Source organism: Aquarana catesbeiana, linkage group LG02, assembly GCF_042186555.1.
Source record: "Aquarana catesbeiana isolate 2022-GZ linkage group LG02, ASM4218655v1, whole genome shotgun sequence".
In the NCBI taxonomy this organism is placed as follows: Eukaryota; Metazoa; Chordata; class Amphibia; order Anura; family Ranidae; genus Aquarana; species Aquarana catesbeiana.
The window spans coordinates 420,029,758-420,049,125 of record NC_133325.1 but is presented as its reverse complement, the minus strand read 5'-3'; the positions used below and the strand labels follow the sequence as shown (position 1 = coordinate 420,049,125).

General features: G+C 45.2%; 1 protein-coding gene across 1 annotated transcript in view; it reads left to right on the top strand.

The window, feature by feature from the left end:
- Nucleotides 1–19,368, top strand: part of LDLRAP1 (low density lipoprotein receptor adaptor protein 1) — an 82,142-nt gene that overhangs the window by 21,942 nt on the left and 40,832 nt on the right. Inside the window, exons 2-3 of the mRNA XM_073615457.1 lie at nucleotides 13,275–13,417; nucleotides 16,058–16,170. Coding sequence (XP_073471558.1) covers nucleotides 13,275–13,417; nucleotides 16,058–16,170 — 256 coding nt within the window. The remainder of the gene's footprint in view (nucleotides 1–13,274; nucleotides 13,418–16,057; nucleotides 16,171–19,368) is intronic.

Below are 19,368 nucleotides of genomic sequence, written 5' to 3'. Positions count from 1 at the left end.
AATGGAAATTTTGGTATTGAAAATGGATGCACTAGGCTGAAAACCGATACTGAAAATGACAGTTTTTAAAAAATATTTAGTGTGATATATATATATATATCTATCTCTATCTATATATTTGTTTGCCATTATTGGCATCTTTTTAGTGCAAGAAGGGTCAAGAAAAATGCAGTCTAACATCTCTTATATCATGTCTGCAATCTCTTAAACACATTGCTAATAGCAAAATTTCCATTCAGTGCACCTCAAGCAGATATGATGCAAGAGATCAATGCAACCTGCCTGTGCCCGGATCAGAGTGGTGATCTGTGTCTCAGAGCAGAGTTTGAATTGCCTGGGCCACAGTAACAATGTCCCAACTCATGTGATCACATCACACTGATTCAATGTCCCGCCATTGGATCAGTGTGCCGTCTATCGCAGAAGGCGGGACATTGTTACTACGGCCCGAACAATTCAGCTCTGACACACGGAGGGAGTGGAGGACTGGGGCGCACCAGGGTGACACTCCTGTAATGGGCGGTCCCCGCACCCTTTCGGTATCGGATGTTTTTTGCTATCGGCTGAATGAAAACTGTTTTCGGACAATGATTTTTGGTGCGCCTCTATTGGAAATTTTAGTACAGCTCCCCATAACACTATTTCTACAGTAAAGCATGGAGGTGGTAATATCCTGTTAGTGTTTCTATGCAGTAGGGACTGGAGAACTTTTTGGGGCAGAAGGAAAAATGGATGGGGCAAAATGTCAAATTTGAGAAATTGCTGCCCTCTGCCAGAAAGTTTTCAATGGAAAGAAGGTATACCTTCCAACGTGACTGAAATCACACAGCAAAAATTACCACACAGTGGTTGGAGAAAAAGGTGACTGTCGTAGCATGGCTTAGCCAAGCCCAGACTTGAACCCCATTAAAAATCTTTCAGAATGACTTTACTGCAGTCCACAAACGGTCACCATCAAATTTAACTGCACTTGAGCAGTTCTGCAAAAAAGTGGGAAAATATTGCAAAGTTAGTAGAAATATATTTCAACAGACTAAAGGCTATAATTCAAGCAATCGTTCAACAAAATACTAACACAAGGGGGTGATCCTTTTTTCCAACTCAGTGAGATATTAAGGCTTAATGTACACTGGACGTTTTTACAACCTCTCTTGAATGATTTAACTTGATAGATAACAACCCTAGTTTAAAACTTCCGTTTGCCGCGTTTGCGTTTTAGAAGTGTTTGAATATATATTTTTTTTTTTTTCCCCCATCAAAAACGCATGGAAAGTAGGGTATATGGTTTTCAATGGCATAGTTCACACCAGTGCTTGCAGTTCCAGAAAAGTAGTACATGCTGCATTTTTCCTGGACTGGAACCCTGTAAAATGCACCAAAAACGCACTGCAACACACTTATCCTTAGGGTCAAGAAAAGGGGGGTGGGGGGGGGGGTGGAGAGCACTGGACTGGATCAAAAACGCGCATGCGTGGTTCTCAACCTCTAATGGCGTGACCCCTTGATAAAATTTCCCAAGTTGTGGGGACCGCTAACAGTAAAATTATTTTCATAGTGTGGGTTGTCCCCAAGGCAAGACAAGTCATTTGCATCCCTAATCCAGACATTTTAGCGCTCCCTGAGTCCCTTACACTCATACAGTATTAAAACCCCTTATGGTACATTCTAGGATGTACCACTCCTTTCTTTGTTCTCCTTTCTTTCCCTTTTATCTCTCTATCTTAATTTCCTGCTTTTTCTAGCTGTCTTTCTTGTTCTTTCTCCCCCCCTTCTTTTTTTTTTTTTTTTTTTTCTTCTTTCTTTCTTTCTTTGTTCTTCCCCCTCTTTTTCCTCCCTTCCATGTATTCTCTATTTTTGGATGAGTGGCAGTGCTGGCTGGGATTTGGGATGAGTGACAGTGCTGGGGAGAGTTCTGATCAGCCAACTTAGGTGCTTTCGATCTGAGAACTGTAGTGGGGATTTTTAATGGCAACGATAATCACAGGTAGTGTTACTCGCTGTGTCTCAGACGTTGTGGGGTCTCGTAAGCAGTGACACCTATGCCGAAATTGGGGGATAGGGTCTCCTCCAGCCCCTCCCACTTCACATTCCTCACCAATCGGCTGACCTAGTCTCTGCCCTCCAGCCATCCCATGAACTGAATGGGCGGCTGCAAAGAGGCTGAGTGGGCAGCTGCGAGCCCCAGGAATAGCCCGGCTGGGCGGCCACATAATAGGCTGGGAGAGTAGTGCGGGCTTCAGAAACTGACCAGGATTTAGTGACCCCCTGGCAAATCATTTGACCCCCCCCGAGAGTTGGTCTTGACCCCCCAGGTTGAGAACCACTGTGCTACAAGAAGGCAGAGCCCACTCCTTTTTCACTGCCTGGGGTAGGCTAGTCTTTGGAGGTGACTAGCCACTAGGGTTGTACCGATACTAGTATCGGCACCGATACCGAGCATTTGCCCAAGTACTTGTACTCGGGCAAATGCTCCCGATGCTTCCCCCGATACCTGGAAGACAGCAGTGATCGGCACGTGGGGGAGTTACAAGATTCTCCCCCAGCGGTTTTCGGCAGCTTTAGTGACATACAGCTGTGATCGGTCACAGCTGACTGTCACTGCATCCTCCTCCGTGCCCCCTCCGTTCCTCTGTGCCTCTCCGCTGTCCCCTGCATTCCTCTCTCCTTATCTGTCCCCTCTGTTCTCCCCCTCCGTTCCTCCGTCCCCCCCCCCCCCCCCCCTCCTTCCTTTGTGTATGGATAGAGTCAGCTGACTCTGTCCATTCACATAACTGAAACATTGTAATCTCCTGTGATTAGGATGTGTCAGTTTATGAATGGAGAGGAGCCGCTGTCTTCTCTCCATTCATTCTCAGTGCAGCTGAGGCTGCAGAGAAGGGGACTGGGGAATCTCTATCCTCCGTCTCTTTCTCTGTCCCAAAAGGGCTGATTAAAAAAAAAATAAAGAATAAAAAAATATTATTGTAAAAAATAAAAATTGTAAAAAAAAACAAAAAAACACACACACACACACACACACACACACACACACACACACACACACACACACACACACACACACACACACACACACACACACACACACACATACAACGTTCACCCCCCCCCCCCCCCCAAAAAAAATAGCAAAAAAAAAAAAAAAAGAATCGGTATCGGTGAGTACTTGAAAAAAAGTATCGGTACTTGTACTCGGTCCTAAAAAAAGTGGTATCGGGACAACCCTACTAGCCACCTTGGTGCACCAGCAGATGGGATGTCGCCGTATTACTGCCTGAACACCGTATTGTAGCTAATGTTACATATAGTGCTGACTCGTTTCTCGGTGAAGGAAGTACAGTAAAACCTAGAGTGAGCAGGTCTGGGTGCCACTCATTAGTCTGGTTGAAAGACACAAGTCCATTAGTTCAACCAGGAAGGTGGAGAATGCAAAACAAAATCCTATATACACCATCCCATAGTTCATCCAGAGGAAGGCAAAAACACAGCAAAGCATGATCCATTGTGCTCCAGCAGGGGCAAAAATTTCTTCCTGATCAATCGGATGTTCCCTGGATTAACTTTTTACCTATAAATGTTAGTATCCAATTATATTATGTATATTTAGAAAAGAATTTCAGACCTTGTTTTAAAGCAATCTACTGAACTGGTCAGAACCAGCTCACGTTGAACGAAAGACTGATGGCTTTTGTGGTCTCCCCCCACTGAGCTATTGTGTTCTCACAGGGGGGTGGCCCCCTCATAAAACACTAAGGTCAGCACTCTCAGCCATTGGCCGGTTTTTGTCAGACGAGCATGCTGGAAAACCAGCAGCTGACTGGCTCCCGATCAGCGCTGTCAGACCGGCTAACATACACACGGGCCAAATATTGGCTGGCTTTTATTGTGTTCGCTTTGCCAAATCTGGAACTGCATTGGTTTTGGTTATAGTTACCTGCAGCTTTTTTTTTTTTTTTTTTTTTTTTCCCCCATTTTGCCCTCCCTTCTAGTGCAACAGCCTTTAGTAAACTCTGCTAAAAGTCTTTTGGGTTTGATTTACTAAAGGCATAGACCCCTCTTGCTTCTATACCTTTTTTTTTTTTGGACCGGATAAAGTAAGGATGGCATGGAAGCAGTTTATATAGTTTAATGCTTTCATTTTTAGACTGCTCAAATTCTCATGCATGTTGGCTAAAGCTTCATTTAGCCTTGAAGCCACATACAAGCATCATAGAAATGGGACAAGTGTTTTTGCAACTGTCACATATTTACAACCGAGTGGTTCATTGTGGAATGGTCTGTGAAGCAAGGAATTCCAAATATGCATATTTTCCCCTAATCGTCTTTCAGGACAGCCACCTGAGAGCTTGGCTCCTCCCTTCTGTTTGGAAACACCTGCGCCAGCTTGTATAAATTTCCTCCTCCCCTGCTGGCTCCTCAGTTATTTGTGTTTCCTCCAGTGGGGAGACACCATAGGAACCAGCCAGGAGAGCCAGAGGAGGCTCAGGCAAACATGTCCTGAAAGAGGAGTGGGGACTCCTAGGACAGACCAGAGAGGTTGGTGTACAGAGCAGCCTGGTGAGGCAAAGCCCTGTGAGCAGCAGTTACACTAACCTGGTCAGGAAAGTCGTTTTTCTGATTGCCACCCCCGCATCCCTGAGTGCAGGTCGAGGTCGGGGGGGCGGCCTTTTCAAACGCTGAGTGCAGTGAAGCGGAGCGCAGCTCCTGCAGTCTCATACCCCCAGCAGCATGTGAAAAAACAAACATGCCGGGTATTGGGATTGCACGGCCTGTGGCGGGTGACGTCATATCCGGCCGAAAGGGGGCGGGCACTTCCGGGTTCGCGGCTTCTGGTTCCGGGCCAAGAACGCTGAAAAGGAGCCAGGCATGGGCTGGAGAGGAGCCAGACAAGCTGTAGAGACAGCACAGGCTCCGGATGTGACACGAGGATGGCGGATGCAGAGGACCTAGACCGCACTGCTCCAGCAGAGACCAGCTCCAGCCATGTGAAGGTAAGGGGAACCTAGGGTGGAGCTCCCCTGGCCTGTACCACCACCCCCCCCCCCCCCGCCCCCCCCATCAATTTAGGGCTAAGGGAAAGGGGGGAGTAGGTTAAAGGACCCTCATGTGTCAGAGGGTGGTTTCATAGGGCCCCTGGTGAGGCAAGCCCGAATGAAGTGTTGCACTCCTGCAAATGTGCGGGGGAAGGGTACTGTGTATTAATGGTATGGGGTTTTTTTGTCTTATGTCTTTTCAGAAAACAGAAAAAACCAGGGTCTCTCATGTTTCAAAAAAGAGGTGTCCTTCCTGTAAAGTTACCCTTAAAGATACCTGGGAAAAGGCATTATGCAAAGAGTGTATTAGTAAACTAGTACAAGAACACTCTTCAGAGCAGGGTGAGCTAGCGGCGTCAGTTAAGGAATTGTCTAATACCTTCGAATCCTTCAAAACCTTCTTTGAGGGTTTCCAAATGCCACAGCTTTTGACTGCTCCTCTGACAACACCATTACCAAAAACACAGGCAATACCCTCCACGAGTGCAGGCTCTTCAGTAGCCCCTAGGGAGGAGGTGGAGGAGGAGCCGGACAGTGCAACATCTGGCTCCCAAGAGTCTGAGGGGGAAGCCCTGGATGGGGATTCCAGGAAGCCATCCCGATATAAACTCTCTTTAGATGAGGTAGATCATCTATTAGGGGCCATCTATACCACGCTAGGTATACCAACAGAGAAAAAGACATTGTCGCTGCATGATCAGATGTATGAGGGCCTGGGGGAACAGGAAAAGAAGAATTTTCCTGTTCATGAGGTCCTTATAGAGGCTATTAAGAAGGAATGGCAGGAACCTGAAAGGAAGCCATTTTTTTTCTAAGGCCTTAAAAAGGCGATTTCCCTTCTCGGAGGACCCAGCATCAGTATGGAACAAGATTCCAAAACTAGATGCGGCCTTCTCGCAAGTGTCGAGGCACACGGACTTGGCCTTTGAGGACATGGGGGTTTTGTCTGAGCCAATGGATAAAAGGATGGACTCCCTGTTAAAAAAGTCATGGGACTCAACCGTGGGTAGCCTGAAGCCAGCAATGGCGGTCACGGTGGTAGCTAGGAACGTAGAGTTCTGGTTAAACCAATTACAGGCTCACATTGAGGCAGGTACTGCAAAGGAGCAAATCCTAAACTCATTTCCCACACTGCTGCGAGGTCTTGCTTATATCGCAGACGCATCCGCAGAATTGGTGCGAATGGCAGCCAGGTCCTCCGCCCTAGCCAATTCCACTAGAAGAGCATTATGGCTTAAGACATGGCAGGGTGACTGCGCGTCCAAGGCCAAGCTCTGTGGAATTCCTTTTACAGGGGATCTGCTATTCGGACCAGGCTTAGAGAAGGTGCTGGATCGAACGGCAGATAAAAAGAAGGCGTTTCCACTAAAACGTAAGGCAAATTGGAAACAGCCACAACAAAATAAAAGAAGGCAAAGAGGGAATACAAGACCCCGATTTGCGGCTCCCAAAATGGAAACCCAGAGGAAACCTTGGGTTCAGAGAGGGAAAGGCAAAGGGGGGGCGATTTTTCGTCCTCCTGAGCAAACCCAAAAGAAATGACACAATAGTCGCAGTAGGGGGAAGACTGGGGGCCTTCCTTCCGCAATGGGAAGAGATATCTTCCAACAAATTCATTTTGAGAACAATAAAGGAGGGATATCGTTTGGAGTTCTCAAAAGCACCCCCAAACAGATTATACATCACCAAACCCCCAAAAAACAAGGAGAAGGCCAGAGGGTTAATGAGATCCTTAGAGGAGCTCCAGCAACAAAAGGTGATAATCAAGGTACCAAGGGGAGAGAGAGGGCAGGGTTTCTACTCCCACATATTCGGAGTTCAGAAAACTTCAGGAAAGACCAGACCCATCCTCAACCTCAAGCCTCTAAATTTATCCATAACCTACAAAAGGTTCAGAATGGAGTCCATATATTCAGTAAGGGCCCTTCTGCCCCCAAACTGTTATATGGTCTCCCTAGACCTAAAGGACGCATACCTGCACATCCCGATACAGCGGGAGTGTCAAAAATTTCTAAGGTTTGCGATAGAGACGGGAAGAGAATCAGGCATCTTCAATTTCAGGCTCTACCCTTCGGCCTCTCCTCATCGCCCAGAATTTTTACCAAGATTCTGGCCGAAGCTCTGGCACCATTACGGGTCAAAGGCATATCTGTCATAGCTTATTTGGACGACCTTCTCCTATTTGCAGAGTCGCCCCGGAAGTTACTAGAAAACCTCAGCTACACACAGACGTACTTAGAAAGTCTGGGTTGGCTGGTAAATTTGGAAAAATCCAATTTACAACCCAGTCAGCAAATAGTATACTTGGGGTATGTCATAGATTCAGCGCAACAAAGACTGTTTCTGCCCAAAGAAAAGATAGGGAAAATTCAGAAGGAAGTAAGCTTATTACAAGCCAATATACCGTGTGCCATAAGGCAGATAATGTCAACACTGGGACTGTTGACATCTGCGATTCCAGCGGTCCAATGGGCAGGCCTGCATTTTCGGCCACTGCAGGTGTTCCTGTTAAAAATGTGGGATCACAAGCAGGAGTCCTTAGACACCAGGGTTCTTTTATCAGCAAGGGTGAAAGGAACCTTATGGTGGTGGAGGACAATAGAGAACATAAACAAGGGACGGCTGTGGAATCTACCCATTTCCCGAATCCTAACCACAGACGCAAGTGGCGTAGGGTGGGGAGCGCATTTAAGCGCTCAGATAGCGCAAGGGACTTGGGGGAAAGAAGAGAGGAGGAGATCATCCAACTGGAAGGAATTAAGAGCAGTATGGTATGCACTTCAAGCCTTCCAGTCAGAGTTCAAGGGTCAACATTTACAGGTCAGGTCCGACAATGTGTCAGTGATCGCCTATATAAACAAACAGGGAGGAACAAGGAGCGGAGCCCTGTGGACATTAGCAGAGGAAATCTTGAAGTGGGGAGAAAGAAACCTACTCTCTTTGTCAGCAATCCACTTGAAAGGGGATTTAAACAAAGTGGCAGATTTCCTCAGCAGGAAAAAGGTGAGAGAAGGCGATTGGGCGCTAAGCCAGGAGGTATTCGAGCAGATAGCTCACAAGTGGGGAACACCTCAGGTGGACTTGTTTGCCTCAAAGGAAAACAGGAAAGTCAGAGCATTCTTCTCCCTGGAAAGAGAGGACGGAGCGCTCGGGGTAGATGCGCTGGCACAAGCATGGGCATTCAGAAAATGCTATGCCTTTCCCCCACCTATTCTCCTACCAGCGGTAATAAGAAAACTACGTACGGAGAATACAACGCTAATTCTCATAGCGCCCTATTGGCCCAAGAGACCGTGGTTCTCTATGCTCAGAGAACTCGCGGTAGAACCCCCCTGGTTTTTACCGATCCAGGAAGATCTACTCTCCCAGGGCCCAGTACACTGCCCCCAAGTGGAAAGATGGAACTTGGCTGCCTGGTGTCTGAGGAGCAGTTGCTAGAAGCGAAAGGGTTCTCAGGCCGTCTAATAGACACAATGCTGAAAAGCAGGAAGATGGAGACAAGGAACATCTACCAAAAAGTATGGAGGTGTTTCAACAGATGGTGTATAGACAAAAAATTCAATACACGAGGCTCAGTGGCAGTCCTGGAGTTCCTACAGGACGGGATAGACAAGGGACTAAGTCTTAGCACGCTTAAAAGTCAAGTGTCAGCACTTTCTGTTTACCTGGAGAAGAGATTAGCATCTGATCCGTGGGTAATCAGACTCTTTAGATCACTGAGCAGACAAAGACCGATACAGGGTACAGTTTTTCCAAAGTGGGATCTGTCATTAGTGCTGCAAACTATGACAGCTCACCCCTTTGAGCCACTGGATGATTGCAACCTGAAGATGCTGACGTTTAAAGCAGTTTTTTTGGTGGCAATTACTACGGCTAAAAGGGTTTGTGAGATGGAGGCCCTATCAATCAGGCCTCCCTTTTTTCAGATTTTTCCGGATCACATAATTTTTAGAATGGATCCGGCATTTCTCCCTAAAGTGGCCTCGAAATTCCACAGAGGCCAGGAGATTGTGTTGCCATCATTTTGCCCAAATCCTTCTAAGGAACAAGAAGTAAAGTTCCATAGTTTAGATGTAAGGAGATGTGTTTTGCATTACTTAGAAGCAACCAAAGATATTAGGAAGACGGACTCCTTATTTATTTTGATTTCTGGAGCAAGGAAAGGGCAAAAGGCCACAAGACGTACCATAGCCAGATGGCTAAAAGAAGCCATTGAACAGGCCTATAGGTTAGGAGGTATGCAGGTCCCAGAGGGTATCAGGGCACACTCCACCAGGGCAATGGCTGCGTCGCAAGCAGAGAGAGCTGGAGCCACGCCGGAACAGATTTGTAAAGCGGCAACTTGGTCCAGCTTTGCCACCTTTGTAAGACACTATAGAGTGGATCTTTGGGCGGCTAAAGATCAGACCTTTGGACGCAAGGTCTTACAAGCCGTGGTCCCGCCCTAGGGGTAAGTGCTCGTTTATCCTCTCAGGTGGCTGTCCTGAAAGACGATTAGGGGAAAAACGAAGTTACTTACTGGTAACGTTCTTTCCCGGAGTCTTTCAGGACAGCCGGGTACCCACCCAATTGTGTATCAAGACATAGAGATTTCCTTACAGGAAATGTGATATAATGAATTGTGTTTATCATATATTCTTGTGTCTCCCCAGCGGACTGGAGGTGCTCTTTAAAGAACTGAGGAGCCAGCAGGGGAGGAGGAAATTTATACAAGCTGGCGCAGGTGTTTCCAAACAGAAGGGAGGAGCCAAGCTCTCAGGTGGCTGTCCTGAAAGACTCCGGGAAAGAACGTTACCAGTAAGTAACTTCGTTTTTAACAGTTATAATCTTGGCTTTATAAAACCTCCTCCCCATTTTTCAGTCGGAGTGAATTAAAGATGTTTGGGGGTGGTGTAGGGCAGTGGTCATCAACCCTGTCCTCAGGGCCCACTAACAGGCCAGGTTTTATGTATTACCTTGGGAAGATGCAGACTAGAAAACTGCAATCACTGAGCAGCAAATTGTATCACCCCCGGTGATGTATTTCAGTTATCTTGCAAACCTGGCCTGTTAGTGGGCCCTGAGAACTGGGTTGATGACCACTGGTGTACGGTATTTAAGCAAGGGCCAGCTGAAAGTGGTGCTACTAATTGGCATAACACTCGCCTTCATTTTAAGAGGGAAGTTTCAGGAAAAATTAAATTGTAAATCAAGAACTATGAAGCAAAATAAGGGTCAGTGCCCATCTGCAGTCTGATCAATGCACATCTGCAGCCTCACATGCCATCAATGCAGCCTCGCCTTACTGCAACCCTGGAGGGGGGGCAGGGCGAGCGCCTACAGATTAGTCTGCCTCCTATGATGGACAGAACAGTGGTCCATTGCCGGCCCAGGAGACAGGACTTTCTATTACAGAGGCTGCCGAATAAACAAGAGATTCTCACTGTATGTAATCTAAAGGCGCTCGTCCCTGTCCCCTCTGAGGCGGCCCAAATTGAACGGTCAGCGTAGCACACGCATTCACTATTTGAACCCGATTTTCAGGGTGAAAGTGCGGGTTATATGCCGAATAAATACGGTAATTAACCTTGCCTGCTGTAGCTTTTAAAGTACAGCATGTAGGAGAGAGGTGGTAAAAGATTAAAGATGGAGTGAAATGTGGCCAGTCCTTATTTAACTGACAATTTTAATCCATCCATGGGCAGGCTGGAAAATGGTTCACTCAAGCAATGAAGCCGCCGGCTATAGCTAGTATATTCTGCTGGCAGGGAAGGCTCCCCGCTGTCAGAATACTAAAGGCCTATGAGATGGCTTTCCCCATCCACCTCAAATGTGTGGCTGGAGGGTTAAAATCTCGACACAACCCCCCACCCCCCCACTTCTTTTTTTTTTTTTTTTTCTCCTCTTCCATGAAGGTCATAAATCCAAGAGTCTTTTTAGAACCACTTTAAGACCAACCTCCCTGCTCCTGTTTGCCTCTGAGCTTCTTTATCGCTGTGTGAGGGAGAGACCCCACGGGAACACCAGTATGCATGAAGCTGTCTGTCATAAACTCTGAATATTTTTTGCAACAACCCCTCAGGCCTTATCTACAGGTTCATGCAAAGTCTCCTTCTCATGAATCCCATCCTTTATGTGAACCATAGCTGCATTTCTGTAAGAGGAACCTCTGTGGGGACAGTGGTTTCTAGACCCACCCCCCACCACTTGGGTGTTGTGTTGCTGTCCCTCCCCGAGCTAGATATACAGTCTGAGCTTTCCTCCTGAACACATGGTTACATGCAATCTACTTATGTGAATGTTTGTTTTATACACGTGTATCTCCCCCCCCCCCCCCCCCCCCCCCATTGCACCCCTGATGACAAGATCTCCTGAAACACGTCAGATGGAGTAGACAATGTGTGATTCACATATGCACTCTCAGCATGTAACTGGAGTTGTATGCTTTTACATTTTTTGGAAATTTTACTATGCACTAATTTTTACTTAATACTTGAGTGTTGCCATTTTAAAGTCCCATCCAGTTATGGGGAGGGGGTTTCTTTCTTTGCTTGGCATGGATCTTTGTCAACATTCTTTTACAACCCAGATGTTTGCTTAAAAATCCAGTAGCCAAGACCACCGTTGGGTCATATTCTTTTACTCTAGCGCCATGCTGGAGAGGCTCCCATTTTAACATTGTGATTGGTGGTAGGGGGTGCTTGTCATGGTGATCAGAGACCATACTGAATGGTTACCTTTAGAGCTACAGCTGGTAAAATCCCAGATGAAACGAGAAGCTTTCTCTCTGCACCAAAAAAATGCACCTGAGAATATTGGGTTACGGACTTCAGGCATTGCCTACCTCATTAGAATAGTGACTTTAGACAGAGGATCTCATGAAGATTGTGCAGTTTGTGGACCCAAAAGTCTAGAATAGATGGGCTTCAGGAAGTCTATTGGCTTTTTTGCAAGTTGGCAGCACTTTTCTTCACAAGCACGTGTGTGAAGTTTGTTGAATAAATACCCTGTTTTAAGAAATTGCACATATTAAATGGATATGTATGCAAGTTCAGCTATCTCGCCACAACTGGAACAGTTGGATCACACTTTTTTAGCGCTTAGATTGCGGAGGAACAACAATCGTGTAAGGTGTGTTTTTTTTTTTTTTTTTTTTTTTTTTTTTGTTTTTTTTTTTTTTTTTTATGTAGTTTTGAATAATGTGAGTAAGTGGGGACAGGAACTCTTGTGCAGCAGGGTGGATAAACTATTTTAAATTAAAAAAAAAAAAAATAAATAAAATAAGATATTTAATGCTTTTGGAGTAGAAATCTATGTAAAGTCTTCTATTTAACCACTTCCCGCCCTGGCTATAGCAGAATGGCTGGCGTGCGGTGGTTCAGTTATCCTGACTGGGCGTCCTATATGACGCCCTGCAGGATAACAGCTGCCACGTGCCCGTGGGGGCGTGCATCGCGGTGATCGGTGGTGCATTGTATCAGTCTGACAGACCGCCACACTGATCTCGGTGGTGCGGTGTATCAGTCTGACAGACCGCTACACTGATCTCCTGCAGAGGCTCTTTACCACGTGATCAGCCATGTCAATCACGGCTGATCACGATGTAAACAGGAAGAGCCTGTGATCGGCTTTTCCTCACTCGCGTCTGACAAACGTGTGAAATGGAACTTATGCCTACCTCATGAGACTGTATGTATATTCTGGAATATTTACATTTTTGGTAAACTCATTCTATGAATTCCAAGCTGAGAACATGCACTGCATTGATGCATTCACACAATTTCACAGTAACCATGAGATAAAACCAAGTTCAGGAATATTCCTTTTTTTATCCCATTGTTTTGCCAATCTATACACTACAGACTGTATGATTGAATCGGTTCTGATATCGTTTTACTAACCTGACAGCTTATTCTAAATAGGATATCTTCATTTTGTTTGCAAATAGTAAAGATTCTAACTACCAGCAAGAATGAGTCCTTAAATTTTAGGAGCACCTGTCATTTCAGATCCATCATGGCAGCGCCTGTTAGTGGGAATCCACTCACCTGCTGCCACCATGTCCCTCACCTTGTTGTGGGACTGTCAAGTCAACAGCTGGTCAGGAGAAGCTGCGGCGGGGCAGATGACAGTTGCTCTTTAAAAAATATGCTTTAAATTAAGACTTTTTTACTAGTGATTTAAATCGACTTGATTTTAAATCAAATCCACCCTGTTGCACAGTGACCGTTCATGAATTTTATTTATTTATTTTTTTTCCACCAGAGCTTCCAGAAAATTGGACTGATACCAGAGAAACGTTGTTGGAAGGAATGTTATTTCACATAAAGTATTTGGGCATGACCTTGGTAGAACAACCGAAAGGGGAAGAATTATCTGCAGCTGCAGTGAAAAGGATTGTAGCAACAGTAAGTGTATTTCCAAATGTCAATTTTCAACTCCAAACTTCCCTTGTACTCCAGTTCTCTAACATATTGCAAGATATTATTCCAGCCACAGCTGTTTAGAAATCTTAAGTTGAATATCGTGGTTTGCTGACAGATGCTTTGTTTTTTGTGTCAACAAACTTGGTTTGTGGGGTGTGCTCGCTCCACTTTTTTTTTTTTTTTTTTTCATTAAAATGGTATGGGTAGATTTCTGCCAGTCACAGGCCTCTAGCCTGTGCCTTAGAATAACAGGAAGGTGAAGCCTCCATTAATCTACATGTAATGTCCCGCATCCTTTGTTTAGCACATCTGAGCAGCCCACTCTGTATAGTCATATGGGCTGCTCAGATGTGATGGGAAGAAAATGCTTAGTATAGAAACACACTGAAAACAGTGAGTGTGTAGAGCTGCCAACACTGCTATGCAAAATCTCTAGCTGAATTGGGGACATGGAGAGCAGCAGCTTCAACCAGTGTCCTTCTCCCCCCCCCCCCCCTTTTTTTTTTTTTTTTTTTTTTTTTTTTTTTTCCTTCGTGATTTTTATAAATGTTTAATAGCAGTTATTTTCCATTTACATAGGAATGCATCCATCATTTGAAAAAAATATCAACTGAACTGGTTGGAACCAGTCTTTCATGGCACTTAACTAGGAAAACCTGTCTGTATAAATGTTTGAACCCTTTTTTTTTTTTTTTCTCCCAGATGCAAGGTGTTTCCTAGTCACACAATACAGGTTTGTTGTATAAAGCACAACAATGTGTTAGAACACATGCAGATTATTGCAATGTTCTGTTGTGCTTCATAGGGTTGAATGAAATGTAATTTTGGCCATTTCAATAGTTTTTTTTAAAAGGCAAAAAAAGCCTTGTTCTGTAGGCAGGATAGGGCTTACCCAGTTTAAGTGTGTGGTATGTTTGTGTGTGGGGTTTTTTTTTTTTTTTTGTGTAAAGTTTTTACAGAAAAACATTGCAAGGAAAAGGCATAATGTGCTAGTGTGCATTGCATGTTGGCACATTATGAAAGGCTTGCTTTGAAACTAAGCCCTCCAGCAGCTTGCTGTCATTTCTGCAGAGGCTTCATCTTCACCAGGTCTTCCGTCCAGGTTCGAATTCTTCGGATGCTCGAATGGCCGAGCTGCCATGATGTCACTTCTGCACATGGGAGTCAGCTTACTGCAAAGGGCTCTGAAGTAACTGCACGGGTATGCTGTGCCTTCAGAGAGTGTGCTTTGGTGACATCACTGGCTGCTGCTCCCTAGAATATCTCCTAAACGGTGCACTTACCTGTAGGTTAAGATTAACATTCCGAGTCTTTACTACCACTTTAACCCCTTGCTGCCAACTTAAAACACATCTGTAGCCCCACTGCATTTCCCCCCCCTTGTGGGGGCCACATATCCCTTTGTGCTGGTAACACGCTGCCAGCACAGAGACCCCGTACTAATGATCAGGACCTGGAACTCCTGATTGCGGGTCACTTGATCGCTGTGGTAGCCTCTGATTTGGCACACCAGTCGCTGTAAAGCCTGTCTCTACGACAGGAAGTGAGAGGGTAGCTCTCAAGTGGCAACAGTTATAAATGCTTTTTCTTAATCGTACATTACAGGACACAAGCTCTTGGTCTGAGCCATGGGTTATGCAGCTACCTTCAGTTGATTGTACACTGGCAAACAAAAAGTTGTAAGGACAGCCCTAGCTTAACCAGTTTCTGCCTGGCCTTTGGGTGGAAGATGCCTGGGGCTGGCCTCTCGTTCCGGAAGTGGGCGTCCCTCCTCCACACCCCCGGATCACACTGGGCCGTGCAGCATGTCACCGGCTGCATCCACTGGACACAGCCTGTGACTGCTCACTCTACCATGTGACTACTGTAACCAATCACAGCAGGTCACATGACAGTTGTAAACAATGGCTTGAAAGGAAGCCATTCATTGTGTTGCTAGCTGTGATCACATGGTACAGACTGGGCTGATCGCAACAAAACAATTGATTCATTGCAAACAATGTGTAAAATTATCACTTTCCCAGAGTAATACAATGTTACATTATTTTTTATTTTATTTTTTTTTTTCTCGGTGATTCTTTTGTTTACATTCCGCTCAATCTTTGGTTGTCAAGAATGCAGCGTCTGGCTTGCCTGGCCCACTCAAAGTGGAAGTTCATGCAAAATCTAAAATCCCATATCTATAGACACCAGGGATGTAACGTTAACCTCTCTATTCCTGTAAAGAAAAGATAACATTTTTGAAAGCCGTTCTGACCCGCTCTCCAGTGCTGGAAGCTCTGCAGAGGACACGGGTGACAACGGTTGTGACATCACCCATAGTTACTATGGGGCTTCCATTGTCCTCCGTCTCCTCTGCACCCGCCTCCAGAGAAGCCGTGGCTGACAGCTCAGCGTGGGATCCGGTCAGTGGGTCAGATCAGCTTCCAAAAAGGTGTGTGTGTGTGTGTGTGTGTGTGTGTGTGTGTGTGTGTGTGTGTGTGTGTGTATATATAGATAGATATGCAGTGATTTTTAGATTCTGCATGGACTTCCACTTTAACAACCAGCTATTAAGCACCCCAGTGGCCACTGGCTCCTAAAATTAATGTATGTCTTTTTTTTTTTTTTTTCCTTCAATAGGCCAAAGCAAGCGGTAAGAAGCTACAGAAGGTTCTTCTAAAAGTTACTCCTAGAGGAATAATTCTTTACGACAGTATCACAAACCAACTAATTGAGAATGTGTCGATTTATAGGTTAGTAGATTTGTGTAAAATTAACCCTGTACATGTCATGCATCCCCAGTTTCTTTTTTTTTTTTTTTTTCTAAAAGCCCTTTCACACTGGGGCTGCCCGTGCGTTAGCAGTAAAGCGGCGCTTTTTGGCCGTTGGGGAGCTTTTAACCCCCGCTGGAGGTCAAAGGAATTAAATGCCTGTCTTGGGGCACTGATCATTCACTGCAATGGGCAGGGGTGTTTTTGGGGGCGTGGTGTACACCGCTCCCAAACCACCCCAAAGATGCTGCTTGCAGGACTTTTTCTAGCATCCCACAAGTGCACAGCCCGAGTGCTTTCACACTGGGGCGTTCACATTTGGGAGGCGGTTTACAGGCACTATTTCTAGCACTAAAACGCCTGAAAACTGCCTCCAGTGTGAAAGGGGTTGACGAATGCACGTTTTTTCTAATACTGGAGAAATTGGACAAGGCCAGATTCAGCGGTGTCCCTGCCCTGTTGAAATGGCTGTGTGTGTTTGGGCCCCCCCCCCCCCCCAAAATGTGGCATGGCACTGCACAGGTTAATGCATGACCTCTATGTAAGGCCTGTTTCACATGGGCTTCAGCTTGTATAAGAGCAATGTGAACAGTAAGTCTGGACAGCATTTGCAGTTTGCAGCAAGCTTTGTTAAAGCTTTTAGTCCCAGTTTACACTGAATCCTGTGCATTTCCCACATCACATTTGCATTCTGTTCATGCAAACTGCTGCTGGTGTTAATGTTATGCAAACGGCACCCCAAGAATGGTTTGCAAAACAGTGCGCTTGGGCGAATTGAATAGGATCGAATGGGTTTAAACACCCATGCTATCCAATTCCAGTGTGGCAAAGTGCTTGCACCCTTTTCGTGCAGTGCAATTTGAGCCATACAAATTGACTGGGCTCAGATTGAAGTGCCCAGTAGGCAAGTGGTTAAGCGTCTCCCCGGTGCAAAACACATGAAAGCCTGCTTGGAGTTTACAAAAAGCACTTGAAGGGCTTTCAGACCGAGGAACAAGATTCTCTAATCTGATGAAACCAAGCTTGAACTGTTTAGCCTCAATTCTAAATGATATGTCTAGAGGAAACGCTTATAACATGTCCAATATACCATCCCAACAGTGGAGCATGGTGGCGTTTGTAATTTTTTGTGTTAATAGTCAGCAGCTACAAATAGAGGTGTGTGTATATTTTACACTTAGCGCTTTCTTTTGGTTTTATTTACTCACCACTGGGGTGTTTAGCAAAAAAATGACTGGACAATTTGAGTTTTTGTTATAACATTTTGCAAACAGGTGTGGTGTTTGGGGTGGGTTTTTTTTTTTTTTTTGCTCTCTCGCTCTCTCCTTTCATGTTGTGACAGCATGAGGAAAGGAATGCCAATAACCGACAAGTGTGTTTACATTGTGATTGGAAGGGGCACTGTGATTTGGCTCTTTACCCCATTTTGTGATCAGCTGTGTCCAATGGATTCAGAATTGGAGTCTGTGTCCATGGGATTCTTGCTCAGTTTGGCACAACTGGGCCTCTTCCAAGAGCTGTTCACCTGGGCAAACTTCCATTTGAGGATTATGGCGGCCACTGTGCTCTTGGAAACCTTCAGTGCAGCAGAATTTTTGTCTCTGAGCAGGTGTGTGTGTGTGTGTGTGTGTGTGTGTGTGTGTGTGTGTGTGTGTGTCTTTCCAAATTGCCTCCAATCCAAATTACAAAAGGTGGACCCCCCCAATCAAGGTGTAGAAACATCTCAGCAATGATCAAGAGAAATGGGAGGCTCCTAAGCTAAATTTCAAGTGTTTCAAAGGGTCTGACTACTTATACAATGTGGCATTTCATATGTTTGCAAACATTCTCATTCTTTCACTTTGTCACTGTGGGGTGTGTGTTGTTTATTTTATCTCCATATTGTACCTGCTCTGAGTAATGGAAGTTCAGAGAGGCTTTGAACCTCTTCTCATTGTCCCCTTCCGGCGCTGCTGGCTCCTATCCAGTGCCCTCATGGGAAGCGGCTTCCCATGGAGGTGTGTTGGCTCCCGAGTTCTGCTGCCGAGTCCATTGACAGACAGCAGGACTTGGCCTCATCACTGGCTTGGAGTGCACTGGGAGCCAATGGTTCCTAGTGCCCCAGCAAAGCCAGTCTCACAGAAGTGAGGAGAGGTGCACATCGCTGGCTTGAATGAGGGCTCAGGTAAGTGTGAGGGGCCAAAATCGATGCGTAAAATTTTTTTTTTTTTTTTTTTTTTTTTTCTTTAAAGCAGCAAAAAAAAAAATCAGTTAAAAAAAAGTTTTTAGGCTTTAGAACCACTTTTAAGGGGACAACTGAATTTAAACTGTCGTATCAGGCTGTAACATACCAAAAAAAGTGAAGGGGATCTGAATACTTTATGAATTGTGTGCGTGGACCTTACAGTATCTTTTCAGGAGAGAGCACATCTAATGGCAGTGGCTTTTAATAATTCTTTAACCTTGATGGCACGCAATTACATTTTGTATGTGGCCTTAAAAGTTGATGAACCCTTTCTCCCACCTTCATGAGCTTTGGAAATTTGACAATGAAAGCTGTAATGGTATAACCCCTCTAACTTGTCTTTGCGTTTGAATATCTGTCTTTTCTATACTCTGAGAAGCAAACCATTTATTTTACAAAAATGAATAGTCTTCTATCAAGGAAGAAGCAGGACCTGCCTGTGATGTGCTTAGACAACACTCCTTGGTACACTTTTTTTTCTTTTTTTTTTTTTTTTTTTTTTTTTTACAAAAAATAAATAAACTGGGTGGGAGCCATAGTGTTTTTTAGGTCCAGAGCTGTGGTTTTCACTTTGACGGAACCCTTTTTTCTAAGAATTTGACTGCTAGGAGAGCTAAGACTTGAGGAGTCCTGGAACCCAGCCTTTATTGCTGTCTGTGTGGTAGGAATTGCACCAACTGTGGCAAGTCTTTGCCTCTATTTGGGAGCCCTGGGTATGTGCCCATCCTTTCTTCCCCAAGGGGGTTAGCATGGAGCTGCAATACTTTTTGGTTGCAGACAGATGGTGGGTTCTTTAAACATTGGGCTAGGCACTTTTTTTTTTTTTTTGTCTGTGCTGCTTTATCAATGGTGATTCTGCGCATGTGCACTGTATTTTCTAGTGCAAACACCATTGATGCCACAGTTCTGCCAGCTTTGCAGGCTGCACCCATGATACAATCCTCTGGATGTCCTTG